Source organism: Mya arenaria, chromosome 2 (assembly GCF_026914265.1).
Source record: "Mya arenaria isolate MELC-2E11 chromosome 2, ASM2691426v1".
Lineage (NCBI taxonomy): Eukaryota > Metazoa > Mollusca > Bivalvia > Myida > Myidae > Mya > Mya arenaria.
Genome location: NC_069123.1, coordinates 35921775 through 35939251, shown reverse-complemented (window position 1 = coordinate 35939251; position 17477 = coordinate 35921775). Strand labels below are relative to the sequence as shown.

The window sequence follows — 17477 nt, the reverse complement described above, 5'->3', positions numbered from 1 at the left end:
AAAAGCCTCAAAACCTCATTATACAAACATGTTTAGTGAGAAAGTGTATGTTATATGGCGCGACCCGAAGGTGATACAAGTTTCATTTTCCAATGGACAAGAGTCCTTGGATAACGTTTTAGATTGTAAGAAAGGTGCACACATTTCTATCATCTTTCCTTTAACGGTGTTGCTCAGATTACTGAAATAGGCAGATGTTAGTATGTAAAAAAACATGGTTGGCCATCGCATTTGGTTGATAATTGCCCCAGTGGAAGAAATATTTACTCGGGGGCTCTCGCCCGAGGGCAATTATTTTCACTGGGGCAATTATCAACCAAAAGCCATAGTCAACCATGTATTATTCTGTATAATACGTATGTTTTGTCATTTGTCAATGATCTCAAATGGATTTAAAAACATGATTTTGTGGAATAATAAAGGATATGTCATATGATTGATATGCAGTCTGAAAGTCTTAAAACTGAGATATAACAAAATGGTTTTGAATGGCATTAGCTGCGAAAAATAACGAGTGACTGGAAATCAAAATAGCGTGTTTTCAGAATTAGCCTGCATTTTTTCCATTCTTCAAATATTTCCTGTTTTACCTCGGCTGATTGTGATGTTCATTTCAATAGGTTAGCACAGCTAGGGTCGATCAAGCCTAGGAGCAGTTTCATAAGAATTTCGGCTTGAATGACCCTAGCCATTTCGTTGGAATAGTTAAAATTTCTCAGAGAATAAGGTAAAACAAAATAATACATTTTAAATACTAATTTATAATGTATACTTTCAGGGAATGAAAAATGAAACGAAAAAAGTTAACAAACATTAACTTAAATCGACAGAAAACAAGCGGCTTGAATATGACAAGGGAACAGGTATTAATTTGATTAAATATTTCACATAACTAATCATAAAACTAGATATATTTCATAAACTTATTGAAATTAAGGCTTAAAACGGGCAATGCTTTTAATTGATATGGATAGTGTCTTTAATTTTCTGATTAAAAGCCGTAAAATATTTCACTAAAATTAATTAGCATGGTAACATATATTGTGAACCTTCACTCATGGTAAAAATCTTTAATTTAGAGCACACAAGTCTCCTGCAAATAGTCGTGTCATCTTTCAAGACGAAAAGGGCATTTAAGTGAAATATGAGGCTACAGTTTTATATTTTTTTCTTAACATCTAAGAATTTTAAAGAAAATTGCTATAAGTATCAATTTTTTGGATATAAACAAAATTTGTATCATTATTGTATCATAACAATTTTAGTTTTTTTGTATTGATACTTTGAATATATCCTATATAAGATGTGCAAATTTGAAACTAAATTGTAACACGGTCTTCAGTTAAGAATGTTTCTTATTGGTATGAAAGGTACATTAGTTGTAACTTAAATCTATAAAACTCACTGATCACATTTTAGTGTTGAAATAATTGTTTAAATCTTGGACATTGTAAACAGTATTTTCACCGTTTTTGCTCTGTATTTGCTAATAATCACATGATTGCTGGTATTTGGTACTTTCTGTATTGATGTGCAAGGACTACTTTACTGACAACGTCAATTTGTATTTCGTCATATACACATACATGCAAATAATATAAATAGTTTTGATGATGATGTGAATGTAAAAACAAATAAAATGACAAAATATACATTATATATAGTACATTTTGCGTTACGTGGATGTGAAGTAAGCACAGTATCAACAAATCAAAGCGCTGCTACGGTGCTTGTACCGTCTTTCCATAATTTGACAAATAGGTGTTTAGGAGTCTGCGTAAAAATGTTATATTTTGAGTTATATTCTACGTACCACCCACCACACAGAGTACTTCTTTAAAAGCCCTTGAACGCTTTAGACAGAAACCAAGTCGTCTGCATGATAAATGTAATTGTATGTAGACTCCACATTTGTCTAAAGATTGTCAGTCCATAACTGATTCGATTATAATTTGTGTAATTTTAAAAAGTATTACTAGTATATTGTTTGCTGTGATTTTTATATCAGTTTTTTTCGTCTCAAACCAATATCAAAGTAACGAAAGGCAGACGGTGCCAGTCAACAAATGCGTGAAGGAATTATGACTGATATTTCACAGATACCTGCCCCCTCGTTGACCAAGATACACCGCATATTGCACACGTTTTTTATAATCATTTCAAAAGCCATTGACCAAATAAAATCCTATGAATAATATTTTTTTATAATTTTTTATATTAGAATAAGGAGTCTAAACTAAAGAGTCTCAATATGCTATATCAATGAGCAAAATAGGCCTAGGATGGCCGATTTTATACCAGCGAAGCAAGCCAAAAAGATAACACTATTCATCTAATTCATGATTTACTGGTCCTAAGGCTTAGACTGCAGCGTGGCATGGTTGACGCTGCATTTGCCTTAAAATGTTCTATCCTATCAGGTTAGTCCCTCACATCTGGAATAGTTATTGTAGGGTTTTATTTGGTAAATTCTGTTCAGAAATTACGATCCATTAATGCCACTTAATCTCCATCCTCTGTTGACTGTCGCAGTTTGATCGATAGCAAATTTGTTTTCTCCGCATTGAATTATGACACCTAATCAAGGGTCAATGATAAGTTTCAATTAAACTTAACAAAAAGTCATAATTAAGAATGCAGTTCCAATTTCACAATAAATTTAAATTCCCTCGACAAATGTTTCTTTTGCAAGAGCTATGGTGAGCTACCACTATACGAGGCTTATCTTTTCCCCATAAAAGAAAGCGTTATTTGATAGCTTTTTACGAAGTGCTCGGAAATGAAGGTATACTGAACACCGAAATTGACATAAATCAGTACGCAGACTCAAAAAATACTTATATGCCAAAATATGAAGGGACGGTGCTAGCATCCCACTTATATGGTGAGATGGTGCTTACTTCAGGTTTTATTGAATATTAGCCATAAAACATATTGACACTTGGGGACCACACAGTGTGTTTTTGTTGACAGAATATGGGGCCGAAATTAAAATAAAAATCCCTAAAGACCTAAGGTCCATGAACATGCATCAATGTTAGAGTTCAATATCTAAACATAATTTTATTGTGAATTACTTGGAGGCTTAAACATGGCGGAGCCGGGTCGTATTATGATAAGTTCCTCGAGTTTCTCATAACGGCAAAAGACGTAGTCGAGGGATGTTATGAGCATGCGGGCAAATTATCACGTAGCCGCTCAGCCATGTTTTATCATCTTTACCTCATATGCGTTTCCTTCTTTTCAAGATTTTTACTTCTATTTTTTTAATAGTTTACATCCACTCAAGTTTTATTCCTACCACCTTCATGTTTGCCGACGATAGGTTAACTTAATACTCTGAAATAATTATATTTTTTAAGAGTAAGCCTAGTCGTAATAACAACAAAAAAACAAACAATAATGTTTCACCAATTCGCTTTTCCATCAATACCATACTTTGTGATCATTAACGCTATTACAATTCTTAACAAGTTCATCCGAATATATTTTGTACGAATTACTGACTTTTCCCTTTGAAAGGCCTTTCATGTCTTGAATTTCACAATTCAATTTAAAAAATATGAACATGTTCCACGAACAACATGCTTTTCCTAAATAAACGAATAGCTTTTATTTTTTATGTCGACGTGTATATACAGTGTACATATAGAATGAAATACAAATATACGGCTTCGTTTTTTTGTCAATGCTGGCCTATTTTTCTACTCTGGTTATCGACAACTAGCATATACTTGCTTAAAATGCTTTCGCGATTGCTTCCCTTCAAAATATGTTAAATGATTATGTTTGAGCAGATCAATAAGTTATGAAATGGTTGTGATTTCGCTGCTCGCTATTTTGATTTTAAAACGTAAATTGAATTCACGTGCGAACGTTTTACATGCGGGTCGCATTTTTTTTTTATAGATACGATATCTGTCCGAGTCGCATGTTTTATTTTATATTTACATGCACATACCTTAAGACCGATATAAGGAGATTTTTACCTTTTGTAAGAAGGATAACTGTTAATTTGATTTTTTTAAGAAAATCATTTCTGAAAAAGATGGTGAAAATTTATAATTTGAGTTGATTTATTCCAATTGTTCTGAAGACTTAAAAATACTTGCAACGCATAACTCTTTTGAGTTATTAAATATGTAATTATCTTTAACCTAGATAGTTTATTTATTAAACTCACTTTCTATCTATATTGTAAAATGTATTATATATATTCAGTAATATGTTTAGCTTTATGTTGTCAAACAAGAACTGACCCTACAGCCTGATTCAATTGTATGTGTATGTGTATGTGTTTTATGACGCACATCTTGTGCTTTGTATATATATTTTGTAAATGTTCCTCATATCACATGCGTTTTGTGCAGAGAGTAAAATAAACTGTCGAACTGTTTTAAATGTTTAATTCATCCGAAACAATGCTGCTAACAGTCCGCTTAAATATAAATATCATATAAAGATAAAAATATAATTCTTTCCTAAGTTTTGATTGTCAAAAAATAATATTCAGATTCACGTACATTTTGATGAGATAGTTTACATGTACGATTATGTCTAGCAATAGTATTGTATTTTCAAATCTCAATTTCATGGCAATGAGAACTTAATCTATATATGGATAGTACCTTTCTACATGTATCCCAAGAAATGCCATCTTAATATCGTTTATTGGGGATAGTTCCATTCCATTCTAGTACAAACGTTGCGGGATAGGGGTGGGTGACTGAATGCAGTTGTTTGCTTTAGTATTGGATGGTTAAGCATAGATGTATTTCTGTAGTCGCCTAATCGAATGGTTGACACCATTGAAACTGCAGCTGTTTAAATGTTTTAGAATTTTCTAGTTCCATGTATAGAGTATTTAGAATAAACAAGAATTTTAAGGATTTTGAGGGCCTTTGCCGTATGTTCGAGAACATCTTATTTGGAATATAAGGGCAACGTCTATGAAATTGTGTCTTTGACTGAAATTAAAGTTTCAATGAATTTTCACCTGTGCTAGAACAATTCTTACATCTTGGACTTAATAAAAATGGTTTGTAATGATAACATTTCAACCCTTTATGGACTTTGGACATAATTCTTTATTATAGAAAATTATATTGAGGCATAACTTATTTCAAATTACGTTTGTAAAACAGTTAGTAAATACAGTGTGTGGCTGTTTTTTCTATATTGTGTATGTTGGTCGTAACACCGTATAGTAACGAGTCGGCACAACGGTCTATACTCCTGGTAACGGAGGGAGGATATGTTATTTTATTAAATTTCTTCTGCGTTATTATTATCAATTTGGAAGTCAACTTATCATCAACAACCATATCACTGTATGCCAATTATAATGAACTAGCACGCATGATGTAAGATAGTTTTCCATTTCCAAACAAATTTGATTATGCTATTGAAAAAGTATCGTTATCTTTGTTAAATCTTGATTTATAAAAAAACAGTGCCAGACTTTGTACATTTCTTAAAGCAAAACATATTGACATTGGTTCGCGGTAAAAAGTTAGACCCGAACATACAACGCGAATAAATAAACTTATAAATCTTTCCGGCGACAATTTCCTTTAATACATTCTTACTCGCCTGAGCACATACCATATAGCAAATTTTATAGCACATATTCGACTTTCAGCAAAGTTTAAAAAAATGCTCAGACCTAGATTTGTTTTGTATAAGCAGTATGCTATAGGGAGTGTTTGCTTGATGGATGTCAATTTTCTCAATAATTTCACTGTTACATTCGATGAGTTTTGAGTAGGATATGTTTGTTAAATAAATATAATTATCTCAACTTAAACAATGCGTTTACAAACTATTTTAAATAACGTTGATCTGTTATCATTTTATTATTACTGATCTTCTATTGCTCGTCTCAAAATATAATTTGAAAAATATAATAATTCCTGTTGTTGCTTTTTTCACGAATTTAAAGCTGAAAAAAAGCTCGTTACAATACAATAAATAAAAAAAGTTGTAAACATGGTAAATCTGTGAGAGTGCAGCTTTAAGACAAAGTTCAAGATCTACTTGTTGCGGCAAATCGTAACGGAAGTTCGCTGTTTGCCTAGTGCGATATTTATCAATTGGACGCGTGTCTTTGAAAGCTTTAAAATAGCACTTGTAATTTGCACACTGCCGAAATTGCAGCAAGGGAACCCGCAAGAAATACCAACATTACAACGAAAACTTAAGACACAGGTCCAGTAACCAAAACTGTAACACAGACAGGCACTGAACGAGAGACACATATTGCCCTTGCGAAAAAAAGAGTTAGCTTACACTCCATTTATTTTTCAGTTAAAACAAACTTCTTCTATGCAACGTTTGTTGACATTTCTGTATGAGAGTGTGGTCCTATATTAGTGGTTATACAGAATAACCCGGAGAAAACCAGCTTGTCCGGCTTTGTGACCAAATCCCACACCCACTCGAGTCCTGGCCGAGTATCGCACCTTGGTGAAAGGTGAGTGTGTTACCCAGTGCCATTACCGGACATTCAAGCGTCAACACTAAATGCGTTGATTAGGCGGTTATAACATGAATTAAGCTCTGTGTTCAATGCAAACGCAAATGAAAGACACCATTGTATTTAATTGCAGTAATGTTTTACGTTGTATTTATTGGAAGCTTAAATTTAAATCATACAGGATATGCTACTAGGTTGCAGCCCGACTAGTCGCAAACTTCATGACGCTAGGTCACTAGGCCGCTACTAAACATGGAAAAAAGCTCCAATTGGCGAACATATAGTTCCATATCATGGCAATTGCGTAGAGAAGATGGTAACAGCTTGACTTAGCTATGTATTTTATTAATATAAAACACAACCATGGCACGTTGTGTATTGTATTCATTAAAATCGTAAATGAAATTGCTACACTCTATAAAAAAGAAGTCCCCCGAATACGAGACGATAGGTCACCAGGCTGTAACTTTTACGCAACCAGGCTTCTGACTTCACGCCGTTAGACCACCAGGCCGTTGGCACCCTACTTCGAGCGTACAGGATATTAATTCACATCGCTAGGGCACTTGGTTCACGTAAATCGTATATTGAGGAAACATAGGGCATAACTACTCATAGAACTGTTTAAAATTAAAGAGTCATTAACAAACTTTTCAACTTTTCTTTATGACAATGTTGCATAACAATTCTAGTTCATAATGTATTTTTGAATGCAGAGCACATTGTATTGCTCTTTATTTTGATAATTCCTTAACAGCAATATCTTTCATAGAAATACACGAACATTAATTGGACTATAAATTATTCCCATAATTCCATTTAACACAAGGATACAACAATACATTTCCTGTCATATAACACGATATTGTAACTTGTAATGCCAGTAATGGCCTTCTTTAAAATACTCATATATCACACAATGCATGCGAGGACATTAGCGTGTGTTTCAAAAAAAGTTGCAACGAGAACTATGTGACATTCATTAAACCGCAATCAAACTTCTTGAAATGTGTAAAACCATGGCAACATGTTTAGAATTTATGCCTAGCTTAAAATTAAAGTTCTTCACATTGCTTAATATAGCAAGTAATTGCACGTGAATCAATTTCCCATCTCGAATGCTTTCAAAAGGACAAACAAATTGAATGGGCATTTTAATAAGATCAGATTACTTGATAATAAGACGTTAGAATTAGTGAAAACTATGACATAAAACATGTTTGAACTTATACAGAATAAAAGGGCATGTTTGAGACGAAAACAGGTAAAATGAAATCTGTTTGTACAAATTGCACATATGTAAGAACGTCAGGATTAACAAAAAAACCCATTTAGTTTCACACATTATTTACATAAGAACAAGGTTAGTTTTTAAAAATGCACATGCGGTACGAAATCAGTAGTGATATTCAATTTAGCTTAAGAAGATATTACGGTCATAAGTAATTGGCATCATTCACTCTATTTGTCAGTTATTAATAACCAGTAATCCGATTAGCTACATCGTTCTTAGATCCAATTAAGAACAATATTGAATAACAGCCCAGGTTTCTCAAAAACACATCCACTTAAATGTGAAAAAGCCTAGTTTCAAAAATGAACAAGATCGGTTTTGGTTAAAATCATTACAAAAAAATATGTTTTATGATTGCACATGAGAAACAAATCAAGGTTCAAACTATATATAGGTGTGAAATGAAACCAAGTTCAACACATTATCCTGTAAAACAAATCCAGGTTTTATTACTACACATATGAAACACCTTTCTAAAATTCACTTGTAAATAAAGGAAAAAAATATCAAAAGATGTACATATGAAACAAAGCCTTAGTACAAAAATACACATGTGAAGAAAAACCAGGCTTTACTCATACACGTTAAAATCAGAACAAAATTTCACAAATTCATATGATATGCTACGTTGTACAAAACACATATTATAGAAAATCAGGTATGAGACAAATTCACCGTTATAGAGTAGCAAAGTAAATACAAACTCAGGTTAAAGAAGGTAACAGGCGGAACAATATCAGGTTTGACAAAAAACATGTGAAACACAACCATGTTTCACAAAGACACCATGAGACATCAGCTGCTTGCGTATTCTCTGATCTTCTCTTCCAGAACCTTCGTATTGGCGCCGGCAAATTCATCAATCTGTAGAACACACAATGACATGGCTTAAAAAAATTCAGTCAAAAAGCCTTTTTGTCCTTAAAGCGGACTCGATGTTTCATAAGAAGTAACGATAATTGATAAACGTGGCTGTAACCCCATCCCCCGCCCCCTACTCTGAGGCACTTGGTACACTATATTTAATGTCATTCGACGAATAATTGGGACTCAAGGGGTGATAAGCGGTATACATAAACTCAAAATGTGGCATTATTCGATACATATATTCGATATACTAAATATTGTTTGATGTACTATTTGGTACAAAATATTCGGATAGAAAAATAGGTTGTATTCTGTTCATAAAATGGGGTTAACATCCTCATACATGCAATGCACCATAGGCTTCCTTTCCTTGACATATCATTTACATTAAACCACACTTGTTTATCCTAAGAATTTTGAAAAACAAACATTTTCTTTATAATAATATAAAGTAATCCGGGCTAAAATATAATAGATTTTCAAGAACGCAAAGCCCACGACAAATGCTTTTACTTCCGCTACATTAACTGTGCTTGATTGAGAATGTTCATCCTCACAATGGCGTAATAACGATTTTGCAATTAAAAGTTTATGGAAGCAAACACTTAACACAATTCAACCTATCAATGTATGATGGAACAATTTTACCTCGCACTTTTGTATTGAATAATTGTATGAAAAGAACAGGTTTAGTTTGCGGCCTTGCAGTCTTACAGGTCCAGGTCACAAGGTCAAGGCTAATACCTTTTTGACTGTACACAAATAATATGCTTTGTTTGTATTGACCATCAAAATCAATGACTTATAATACATTACAATTGAATGTAATCTGTACATAATTTATATGCTTTGTGAAGACCACTTACACCAAAAGAGTTCATGGTAATACATTAAAACTGAAACTAAAACACAGAATATTTTGGCATTAACCTATATTTTGCCCCTCTAAAGCGCGGAATGATAACAACATAGTTCGTACCTTTTCACCTGCTCGGTAGAACACAATCATTGGCATGCATTCTACACCGACCCATTCTGCAATGTCCTGAAGAACAAGTTTGGTTTGTTTTGGATTGTTTGAGAGCTTGTTTGCGTCACCATATCTATTTTGGGTGCTAAACGGCCGTACTTGGGTTTGTGTGCCCCAAATACCAGCAGCGAAATTTGTATCAGATTAACCGTTTTGACAACTTTTTAATGTTTTGTTTTGACTTTTAATGAACCATTTTTTGCGTATTTTTTATGTCTGAATTGAAGGACTTTATTAAAAAAATATTCTTAGACAAATATTAAAAAATGTCAATACTGTCAATCTGTGGTAGTGCAGCTTTAATACTGTATTACTAATTTAGTTTCATTCTAATTGAGCTACTTATTATCATTATTTATATGAAAAGCTACAGAAACAAGCTCAATAGCCAAACGTTTAAACATTAACCCAGTTTAATGCCACAGGGTAAACGCCAAAGAAATAGAAAACAAACACAAAATTTCACAAACAAGAAACATGGAACAACAGCACAAAACTCCACAAACAATATACAGTGCATATATATTATATAAAAACTGCTATGCATTCCGAATGTTATATTATTTAAACATTTTCAACATTAAACGCCAATAAAATGATAATGATCTAACATAATGCCTTGCCTGATGATCTACTTACTAACCAGGTCATTTCATCTACAGTCACTGAATAAATACTGATAAATGAAGACGTACTAAAATTGACCTTGTATTTTGATATCTGATAAGTTATCTACAACATAACATTAATATAAAACGTCAAACCTGGGCTTCATCCACATCAACTTTGACAAACTCGACTTTCGACGTCAATGAGGTGTCTTTTGCAAGCCTCTGAAAGTATCAAAGATCTTCATACGATATCGGATATTGGAGCTTGCAGGAAATTTGTAAAAAAACCCAAAATGAATCCATATCCAAATGGACAAAGTTAATGACTGCATTATATCAATAGAATACGGTACTTCGTTATATAACAACACATTGACACTCTTTAACTGGGAAACAGGCTGTGGTTGAATATGTTCACATTATTACAATAACATTTAAATCATATTCTATCTGATAACGACACGAGTGTTCCACGATGCCACTATATAGTGTTAAACAATTGACGTTTGCCTGATCATTTTTACCCGTGATCGGTCCTAAATAAGGTTTGTGGAACCTTGTCGTATTACAGGTTGTGTCACAATAATTAGTCTCTGACTGACACATACGATGACAAACACACCTCAAACATTGGACCTATGATCTTGCATGGCCCGCACCAGCCCGCCCAGAAGTCAATGACAACCAGTTTGTCCCTGCACTCTTCCATTACACTTTCCAGCTCGTCCTAAAATTATAATGAAACAAGGTAAACACACGGTAACCATGTCCCTTTAAACCATAAGACTTCTCGTACCGAGCAGGCCAAGATGTCGATGAAAACCAGTTTGCGCCTGCATGGAAACTAGATAAAAGCATGGATGTCATATCCTTCTCAAACATGGGACTTGTCGTATCGCCTGACCCGCACCGAGCAGGCCAAGAAGTCGATGACAACAAGTGTGTGTGCCTGCATGGAAACTAGATAAACGCACGGATGACATGTCCTCCTCAAACATTGGACATGTCGTATCGCATGGCCCGCACCGAGCAAACCCAGAAGTCGATGACAACCAGTTTGCGTCTGCATGAAAACTAGATAAACACACGGATACCATGTCGTTCTCAAACATTAGACTTCTTATCTTGCATGGCCCGCACCGGGCACTCCCTGAAGTCGATGACAACAAGCTTCTTGAAAATGAACCTAGATTTTATAATACACAGATATCGTGACCATCTCAAACAATGGATATATGCTATAGTAAAATGCAGAAAATAAACACAAACACTGATATCAATCCTATCATAAAACATGGTCATATAGGCTCACACAAACCCGCTCTAGAGTCGAAGAAGAAGTTTATCTGAGGGTATATACAAGCTTATTTCTTTCTGCATTCCCTTTTTACACCATTTATCCACTCACTTACAAATGTACAGAGATAGAAGAGGGGGTCAGGGAAAGGTTAATAAATTTGGGTTCTAAGCTTCAAACATACACTTCATTTTTTTTTTTATTAATTTCGCATTATCATACGAAGGCAATAAGGAGAGGGTGGCGGGGTAGAGTTACAGTTTTACGCTTTTTAGTTTACTACGTTTTTTTTTAGTTTTACTGTTAATCAATGGACAGTCATGAGGTTACTCTATTTTGGGTCCTCAGCATTATTACATACAGTTTTTTTTATTGTTCTACCTTTAAGTAACCAGGTCCGTAAGAGGGTAACATTGTCGCGATTTTAAGGTGACTATTGATGAAAGTACAGCCAAGACAAGGACGTGTGCATTCTGGACACATTATCTATCGAGAGGGAAGGGGCGAAGTTTCCTATCTGCTTCTATATCTAAAGGGTCTAGACATCTGGGATGGTATTCATAACATATCTTAAGTCATTTTCTTATTTATGTTTTTCAAATTCGAATTAAAGGACTAATAAAAGTGTTTAAACACATAATATTTCTTTTCAATAAAGGCAATGACATTTAAGAAATTCAGAAATCATAAAGCAATAATCTCATATGATAAACTTCAGAAATGAAGTTAGGATATGACTTAAGATGTTTTATGAATACAACCCCAGATGATACGATTTCCAACTTGTTTTTTGTCCAAAAAATACATAAACTTTATCTCGTTGTGTACAACACATTTAATCTAACCTACTTATGTATCACATCGATTACGACACATCTTTCGCAGGTTTTGCTTATTTTTCCATTTTGAAATTAACTGGGTTTTTCTACAAAGCCAATCCAAGTTAATTGAAAAATAGCTTCAGAACATATAATATATCTGTAAGAATCAAGTGATTTAAGCAAGCATACACACTCTAAACTGGGTAACCATCATGCGCTATTTTTAAACGGGTAAAATCAACTAAAGCAGCGAGAACATATTATTTAAATCATGTAAAATGGTGTATTATCGGCATAATATGGCTCGTTTTGACAATTCTAGGCTTGTATTGTAGAAATAATGCATTGGCCGATTTTGTGAACTATCTGGTGTCTAACCTCTTTAACTTAACTAAGAACCTTTTCCCTTATATATATTCTGCAACCATTTGTTTATTTCTCTAATTCTTTGCTTTTTTAAAAGTAACCGAAATGCTTATTGATTGATCAGTATTTACCATTAACCAATCAAATAATATTAATGTGCAACTTTACCGACGGATTAACTGTCGACAACAACTGAGTTTTATATGTTTCTTGTTTGTGAATTTGTGTTCTATGTCTTTGACGTTCCCCATTGCCACTAAACCGGGTTTATGTTTAAACATTTTGCTACTGAGCATGTTTCTGTAGCTTTTTGCATATCTATATTTATACAAATGACTGCAGTAGACTGGACCATTCTTTGCATTGTTTCATCGGATGTCAGTCCAAAAGGTAATAAATAGTATGTCAAATTTTCCAATAGCATATATATGTGAAATAGACGTAATACTTATATACTTTTGTGTTTGACATTTACACTAGAGAAATGATATGTGTTATGAAATAACGCCATAAAAAACTTGCTTTCCTCTGTTTCATGATTTAGATTAGTTGCAATAATTAAAAAAATGTATGTGTGATAACCATATTGCAGAAAAAAATGAGTTTTTTTTATTTCATTCAAATGTTTGTACAATTTGGCAAAATGTCTTAGACATGGTCCTCACTAAATGACGCCGTTTCGTGAATGTAACAATCTTGAATACTTAGAATTGAAACAAAGTAACTACACCGTAACACCGAAAATAGGTTACAAATCTACTAAAGCAATAATCATATTGTAGAACATATCTAAAAAAATATGTCTTACCATGCTAAACACTTCCCGCATCCTATTTATTTGAAAGGCGAACTACTATTGAAATCTGATAGAGCACCCAACTAATACAGCTACAGATCTTGAAAGAATCCTCTTTAGCGCGGAAGGCGGAAAAATTGATTTCCAAGGTAACGCTTTGTAATCAATAGCATTACAGAAAAATATCCAGCTGAAGACGGCCACGTGAGTTCAGGCTCTAACTTATCTTCAATCTTCAATAGGTACATACATTCCACTAATTGAATGGAATGAAACGAAATAAGGGGAAGCAAGTTGTTTATTCCGACAACTTGACCAAACTGTTGACTTTTTATCATAATCTATGGTTTCCTCTGTTGTATTTTAAACCAACTTCATTCTTTTTAAAATTATTTACTTGAGACATCCTTGCAATGACAACATATTACTATTGGTTAAACCGATAATCAATTCATCATTTGATAACTATACAAAATCTACATTATATCAATTATTTATGGTTTTGTTGTTTCAAATTGACTCCATATAATTTTTCCATCTTCATTTCTGAGGCGTTAACACAAACAAAAGTCTTGTTTTTACATGAACGAGGGTAACATTGGCCAGTTACAGTGTATAACGCTGATTTGTACTGATGTACCTGTATTTGTACCAGGAGCTTGTCATTATTATATGGCTGAGCGCTTCACTACCAGCTACCGGCACACTAGTGAAGTTAGTTGTCTTTTGGCGATTGTTTGTTTTGATTGGCCGTGAGTCATTGGATGTTTGACTTCTGGGTTTCTGTTGCATTGCTAATACTGCCATGGTTTGCAACTTAACCTCCCTATGCCTGTGGAAAGCTTTTTAATTAAACTGTGATTCCGTCAATATAGATGGTAAGTTCTGACTCCAAAGTTTCTCTTGTTTTTGCACTAGATTTAATATTAAAGCCTCGACTTATCAACGTACTTTTTGTACGACCGCTTTTTCGAATATATCTTTTTCCTAATTGTTGATGTTTCGGCAGAAAAATAGTGATTTCTCTTTCAACTGGTGAAGGGTGAGTTAACCTTCAAACGAAGAGTGATGAATAATTTAAGCTTTAGCAAATATTTTACACGTACGAATCCCTAGTCCAACGCGCGTACGCCCTCTTTACTCATAAATTACGAATTGTCATTAAAACAAGCCGCAGATAAATAACATTGAATAAAGCTAAACTTTTTGTTAATAACGTAAATGTTCTGCGTGTCGAAATTACTTTTCTTATCTTGTCTTCTGACTTTGTTCTAATTAACGACTCAGAGGAAATAAAAGAAGACATAGAGGTAAAATATTCATTATTTACAGTGTTTTATGTAAACTGAAATAAATACCTTTGTTTTGTTGGTGTGGTGCTTTGTTGTTGATATTAGTTGATTTCAGTATAATATCGTTTGTCACGAGTGGTCATTGAGTTACGACTGTAACTTTTTTTATATATTTTTGTTTTATAAAACAACCTCTGTACATTGTCATTAAATTAGCATCTAGAGATTGATTTTGGATTTGCGATTTCACGGTAATTTTCATATACAAATGAGATCTTTTCTAAAAACTTTTACTATTTATTTAGTAATTCACCAACACCTTAAAGTTAGTGATAAGAAGTATAAAAACAAAGCAGATTATGTTCCCCATAACGAATAGTTCAACTGTTAAATGAGGAACATCTACTTAGTCAGAACAATGCTGAATTATTCATCAAAATCAGAATGCAAACTGATTGGATTACCAAAATAAATACGAATAAAATATGTTTCCTGAGAATGTACAGTGTTCATAAGTCTATATGTATTGTCACTATTACGGATGCATGTCAAAACATAGCAGATTCCCAGAGCAAAGCAGAATCCATGTATGAAAAAGGGAAATAACTTTCAATATAAAAGTAAGTTTAATACTAGACTGTTCAAAATGTCGTTAACATATATCTATCTCTGTTTAATGTCAACTCCTCTTCCGAGTGTTACTGACATGAACAGTGCGCGCCGGTTTGTTAGTGAAAAAAATAAAACACTGATGAAGCAAATCACATCAGAAAAGTGAGAACTGGGGTATAAATGAAAACACAATTTAAGTACATGATAACAAATGATTGGTGAACTGGTAAAAAGATAAAAACATTGCTCGCTTATCCAATGCTTAATGGTTGCCACAGCCATCTTGAATGTGTCAGGGGTGGGATAGTGAGACACACGCAATTCTAAACAAATAACAGACACAAACAAATACTCGAACATAGTTTCGATGATATATCATTGTTTAAATATCTTTTTTAACTGTTTGTCGTGGTTATATGTATTACGAACTGTCCGGAAAAATTAAAACAACAATTAATACATTAAATGATGATTTTTGTACACAACACACGCTTCAAAATTGGTCAACAAACGTGGTTTTCTCTCTTTACCTGGAAAACGATCTATCTTTAAGCGAACCAGACTGGTCTCTGGCAGTGCGGGGATAACTTAATACCCATGTATCATGACACACATTCTAAAACTAAGAAAACATGTTTTATCCAATGACTAACCGCAATGGTTTTGCTTACACGTTCGACCTTTCAAATGTTTTTTAGATAAATGGCAGCGTAGTAATTTGATCTTGTATTCATGTCCTATTTAAGTTAAAAGTGTTTTCGTGTATTAACTGTTATTTATGTGAACATTGATGTATCAATAAAAGTTCATAGATTAATGTTCATAAAATGTTTTCACTAAAAAAACGAGTTAATAATAAGCTATAGAAATTTGGCAGCTTTGCTATCAGCTATATCTTTGTGTGAGGAGCGTCCCATGGGTAGCGGCGTAAAAGACAGTTTTCTCAAAAAGGTATATTTAAAAACAATAATTAAAATGCTGATAAAAAAACTCCAAAACTAAGCATGAAAGAAACAGAAAATTTGATTCCAGTGAATTATCTCGGCTTCACCACAACCGAAAATATGTTTTCCTATGACACTCGTGAAATAAAATACGATCTTACCATGAAATCAACAAATATCCTCCATCTCAAGCCAGAGTAAAATAGTCAAATGTAATCATTTTACTTTAGGTATAGTGAAATGACCTAGTTATCATTCACTAATATTTGCCACCTTTTCACACATATGCATGAAATAAATCTTAAACCGTAGGCATAGATATAAAAAGTAACACATGGAAACCAGTTTCTTTTTGTAATTTATTTTTTGTAAACACAGAAACCATATACATACAAATATTTTCGTACATACAAAACTGTCATATCGGAATCTTTATAATATTTAGTATAAAGACAATTTGGAAATCAGAATATCATGTTTTGTATGGTGAAATAGTGCTATTTTCATATAATACAAAAGCAGCACATACAATCACACATGGATAGAGAAAATGCATAAAATACATAACCATGTTACACAAACTATATAGACACACATATGAAAGGCGGATTGTAAATGTTAACACACATGCAGCTATGCATATTCTTATATTTACACGAGAACACAAGTTTTTGATAATCGTGATAAGACATTCTTTTAGAGTCGGCTTTACGCATATCTTTAAATAATTCCTAAATTTCAGTGAGTGAACACTGTAACTAAAGTATAAGGTTTTATAAGGTTTTGGTTCATGCACGTTAAGTTGATAATGTATTCTCACACTTCCATCATGTGATATTGAGTAACAACTTAGTAGTTTACTTATTAGTTCGATTTTAAAGTATTCTTTATGCATTTGTATTCAATATAATATTTTTCTTTTGCAGTGTACCTTGTTCACCTCTTAGTTACACACGGTAACTATTAAAACAAACTTAATTTTATTATATGATCATTTCTGAAGCTAAAATGTAAGTTCATTTTATTTCTATGGAGTTACGCATCAACAAGGTTTTTGACATCATATGTTAAG

At 33.2% G+C, this 17477-nt stretch overlaps 1 protein-coding gene across 1 annotated transcript; it reads right to left on the bottom strand.

Moving 5' to 3' along the window:
- Window positions 1-8318: 8318 nt before the first annotated feature.
- LOC128203626 (uncharacterized) lies at window positions 8319-13590 on the bottom strand. Its single transcript, XM_052905125.1, has 5 exons — window positions 13570-13590; window positions 10900-11004; window positions 10431-10499; window positions 9616-9681; window positions 8319-8633 (listed from the first exon to the last, which is right to left on the bottom strand). Exons 1-5 carry the CDS (start codon window positions 13588-13590, stop codon window positions 8565-8567), a joined length of 330 nt encoding a protein of 109 aa, XP_052761085.1. The 3' UTR covers window positions 8319-8564.
- Between the last annotated feature and the right edge of the window lie 3887 nt (window positions 13591-17477).

Coding starts and splice junctions, on each gene's coding strand:
- LOC128203626 (XM_052905125.1), bottom strand. CDS start 13,590: ATGCGGGAAGTGTTTAGCATG. Junction 11,005..13,569: donor TGCGGGAAGTGTTTAGCATG/GTAAGACATATT, acceptor TTATAATTTTAG/GACGAGCTGGAAAGTGTAAT. Junction 8,634..9,615: donor TCTACCGAGCAGGTGAAAAG/GTACGAACTATG, acceptor TGTGTTCTACAG/ATTGATGAATTTGCCGGCGC.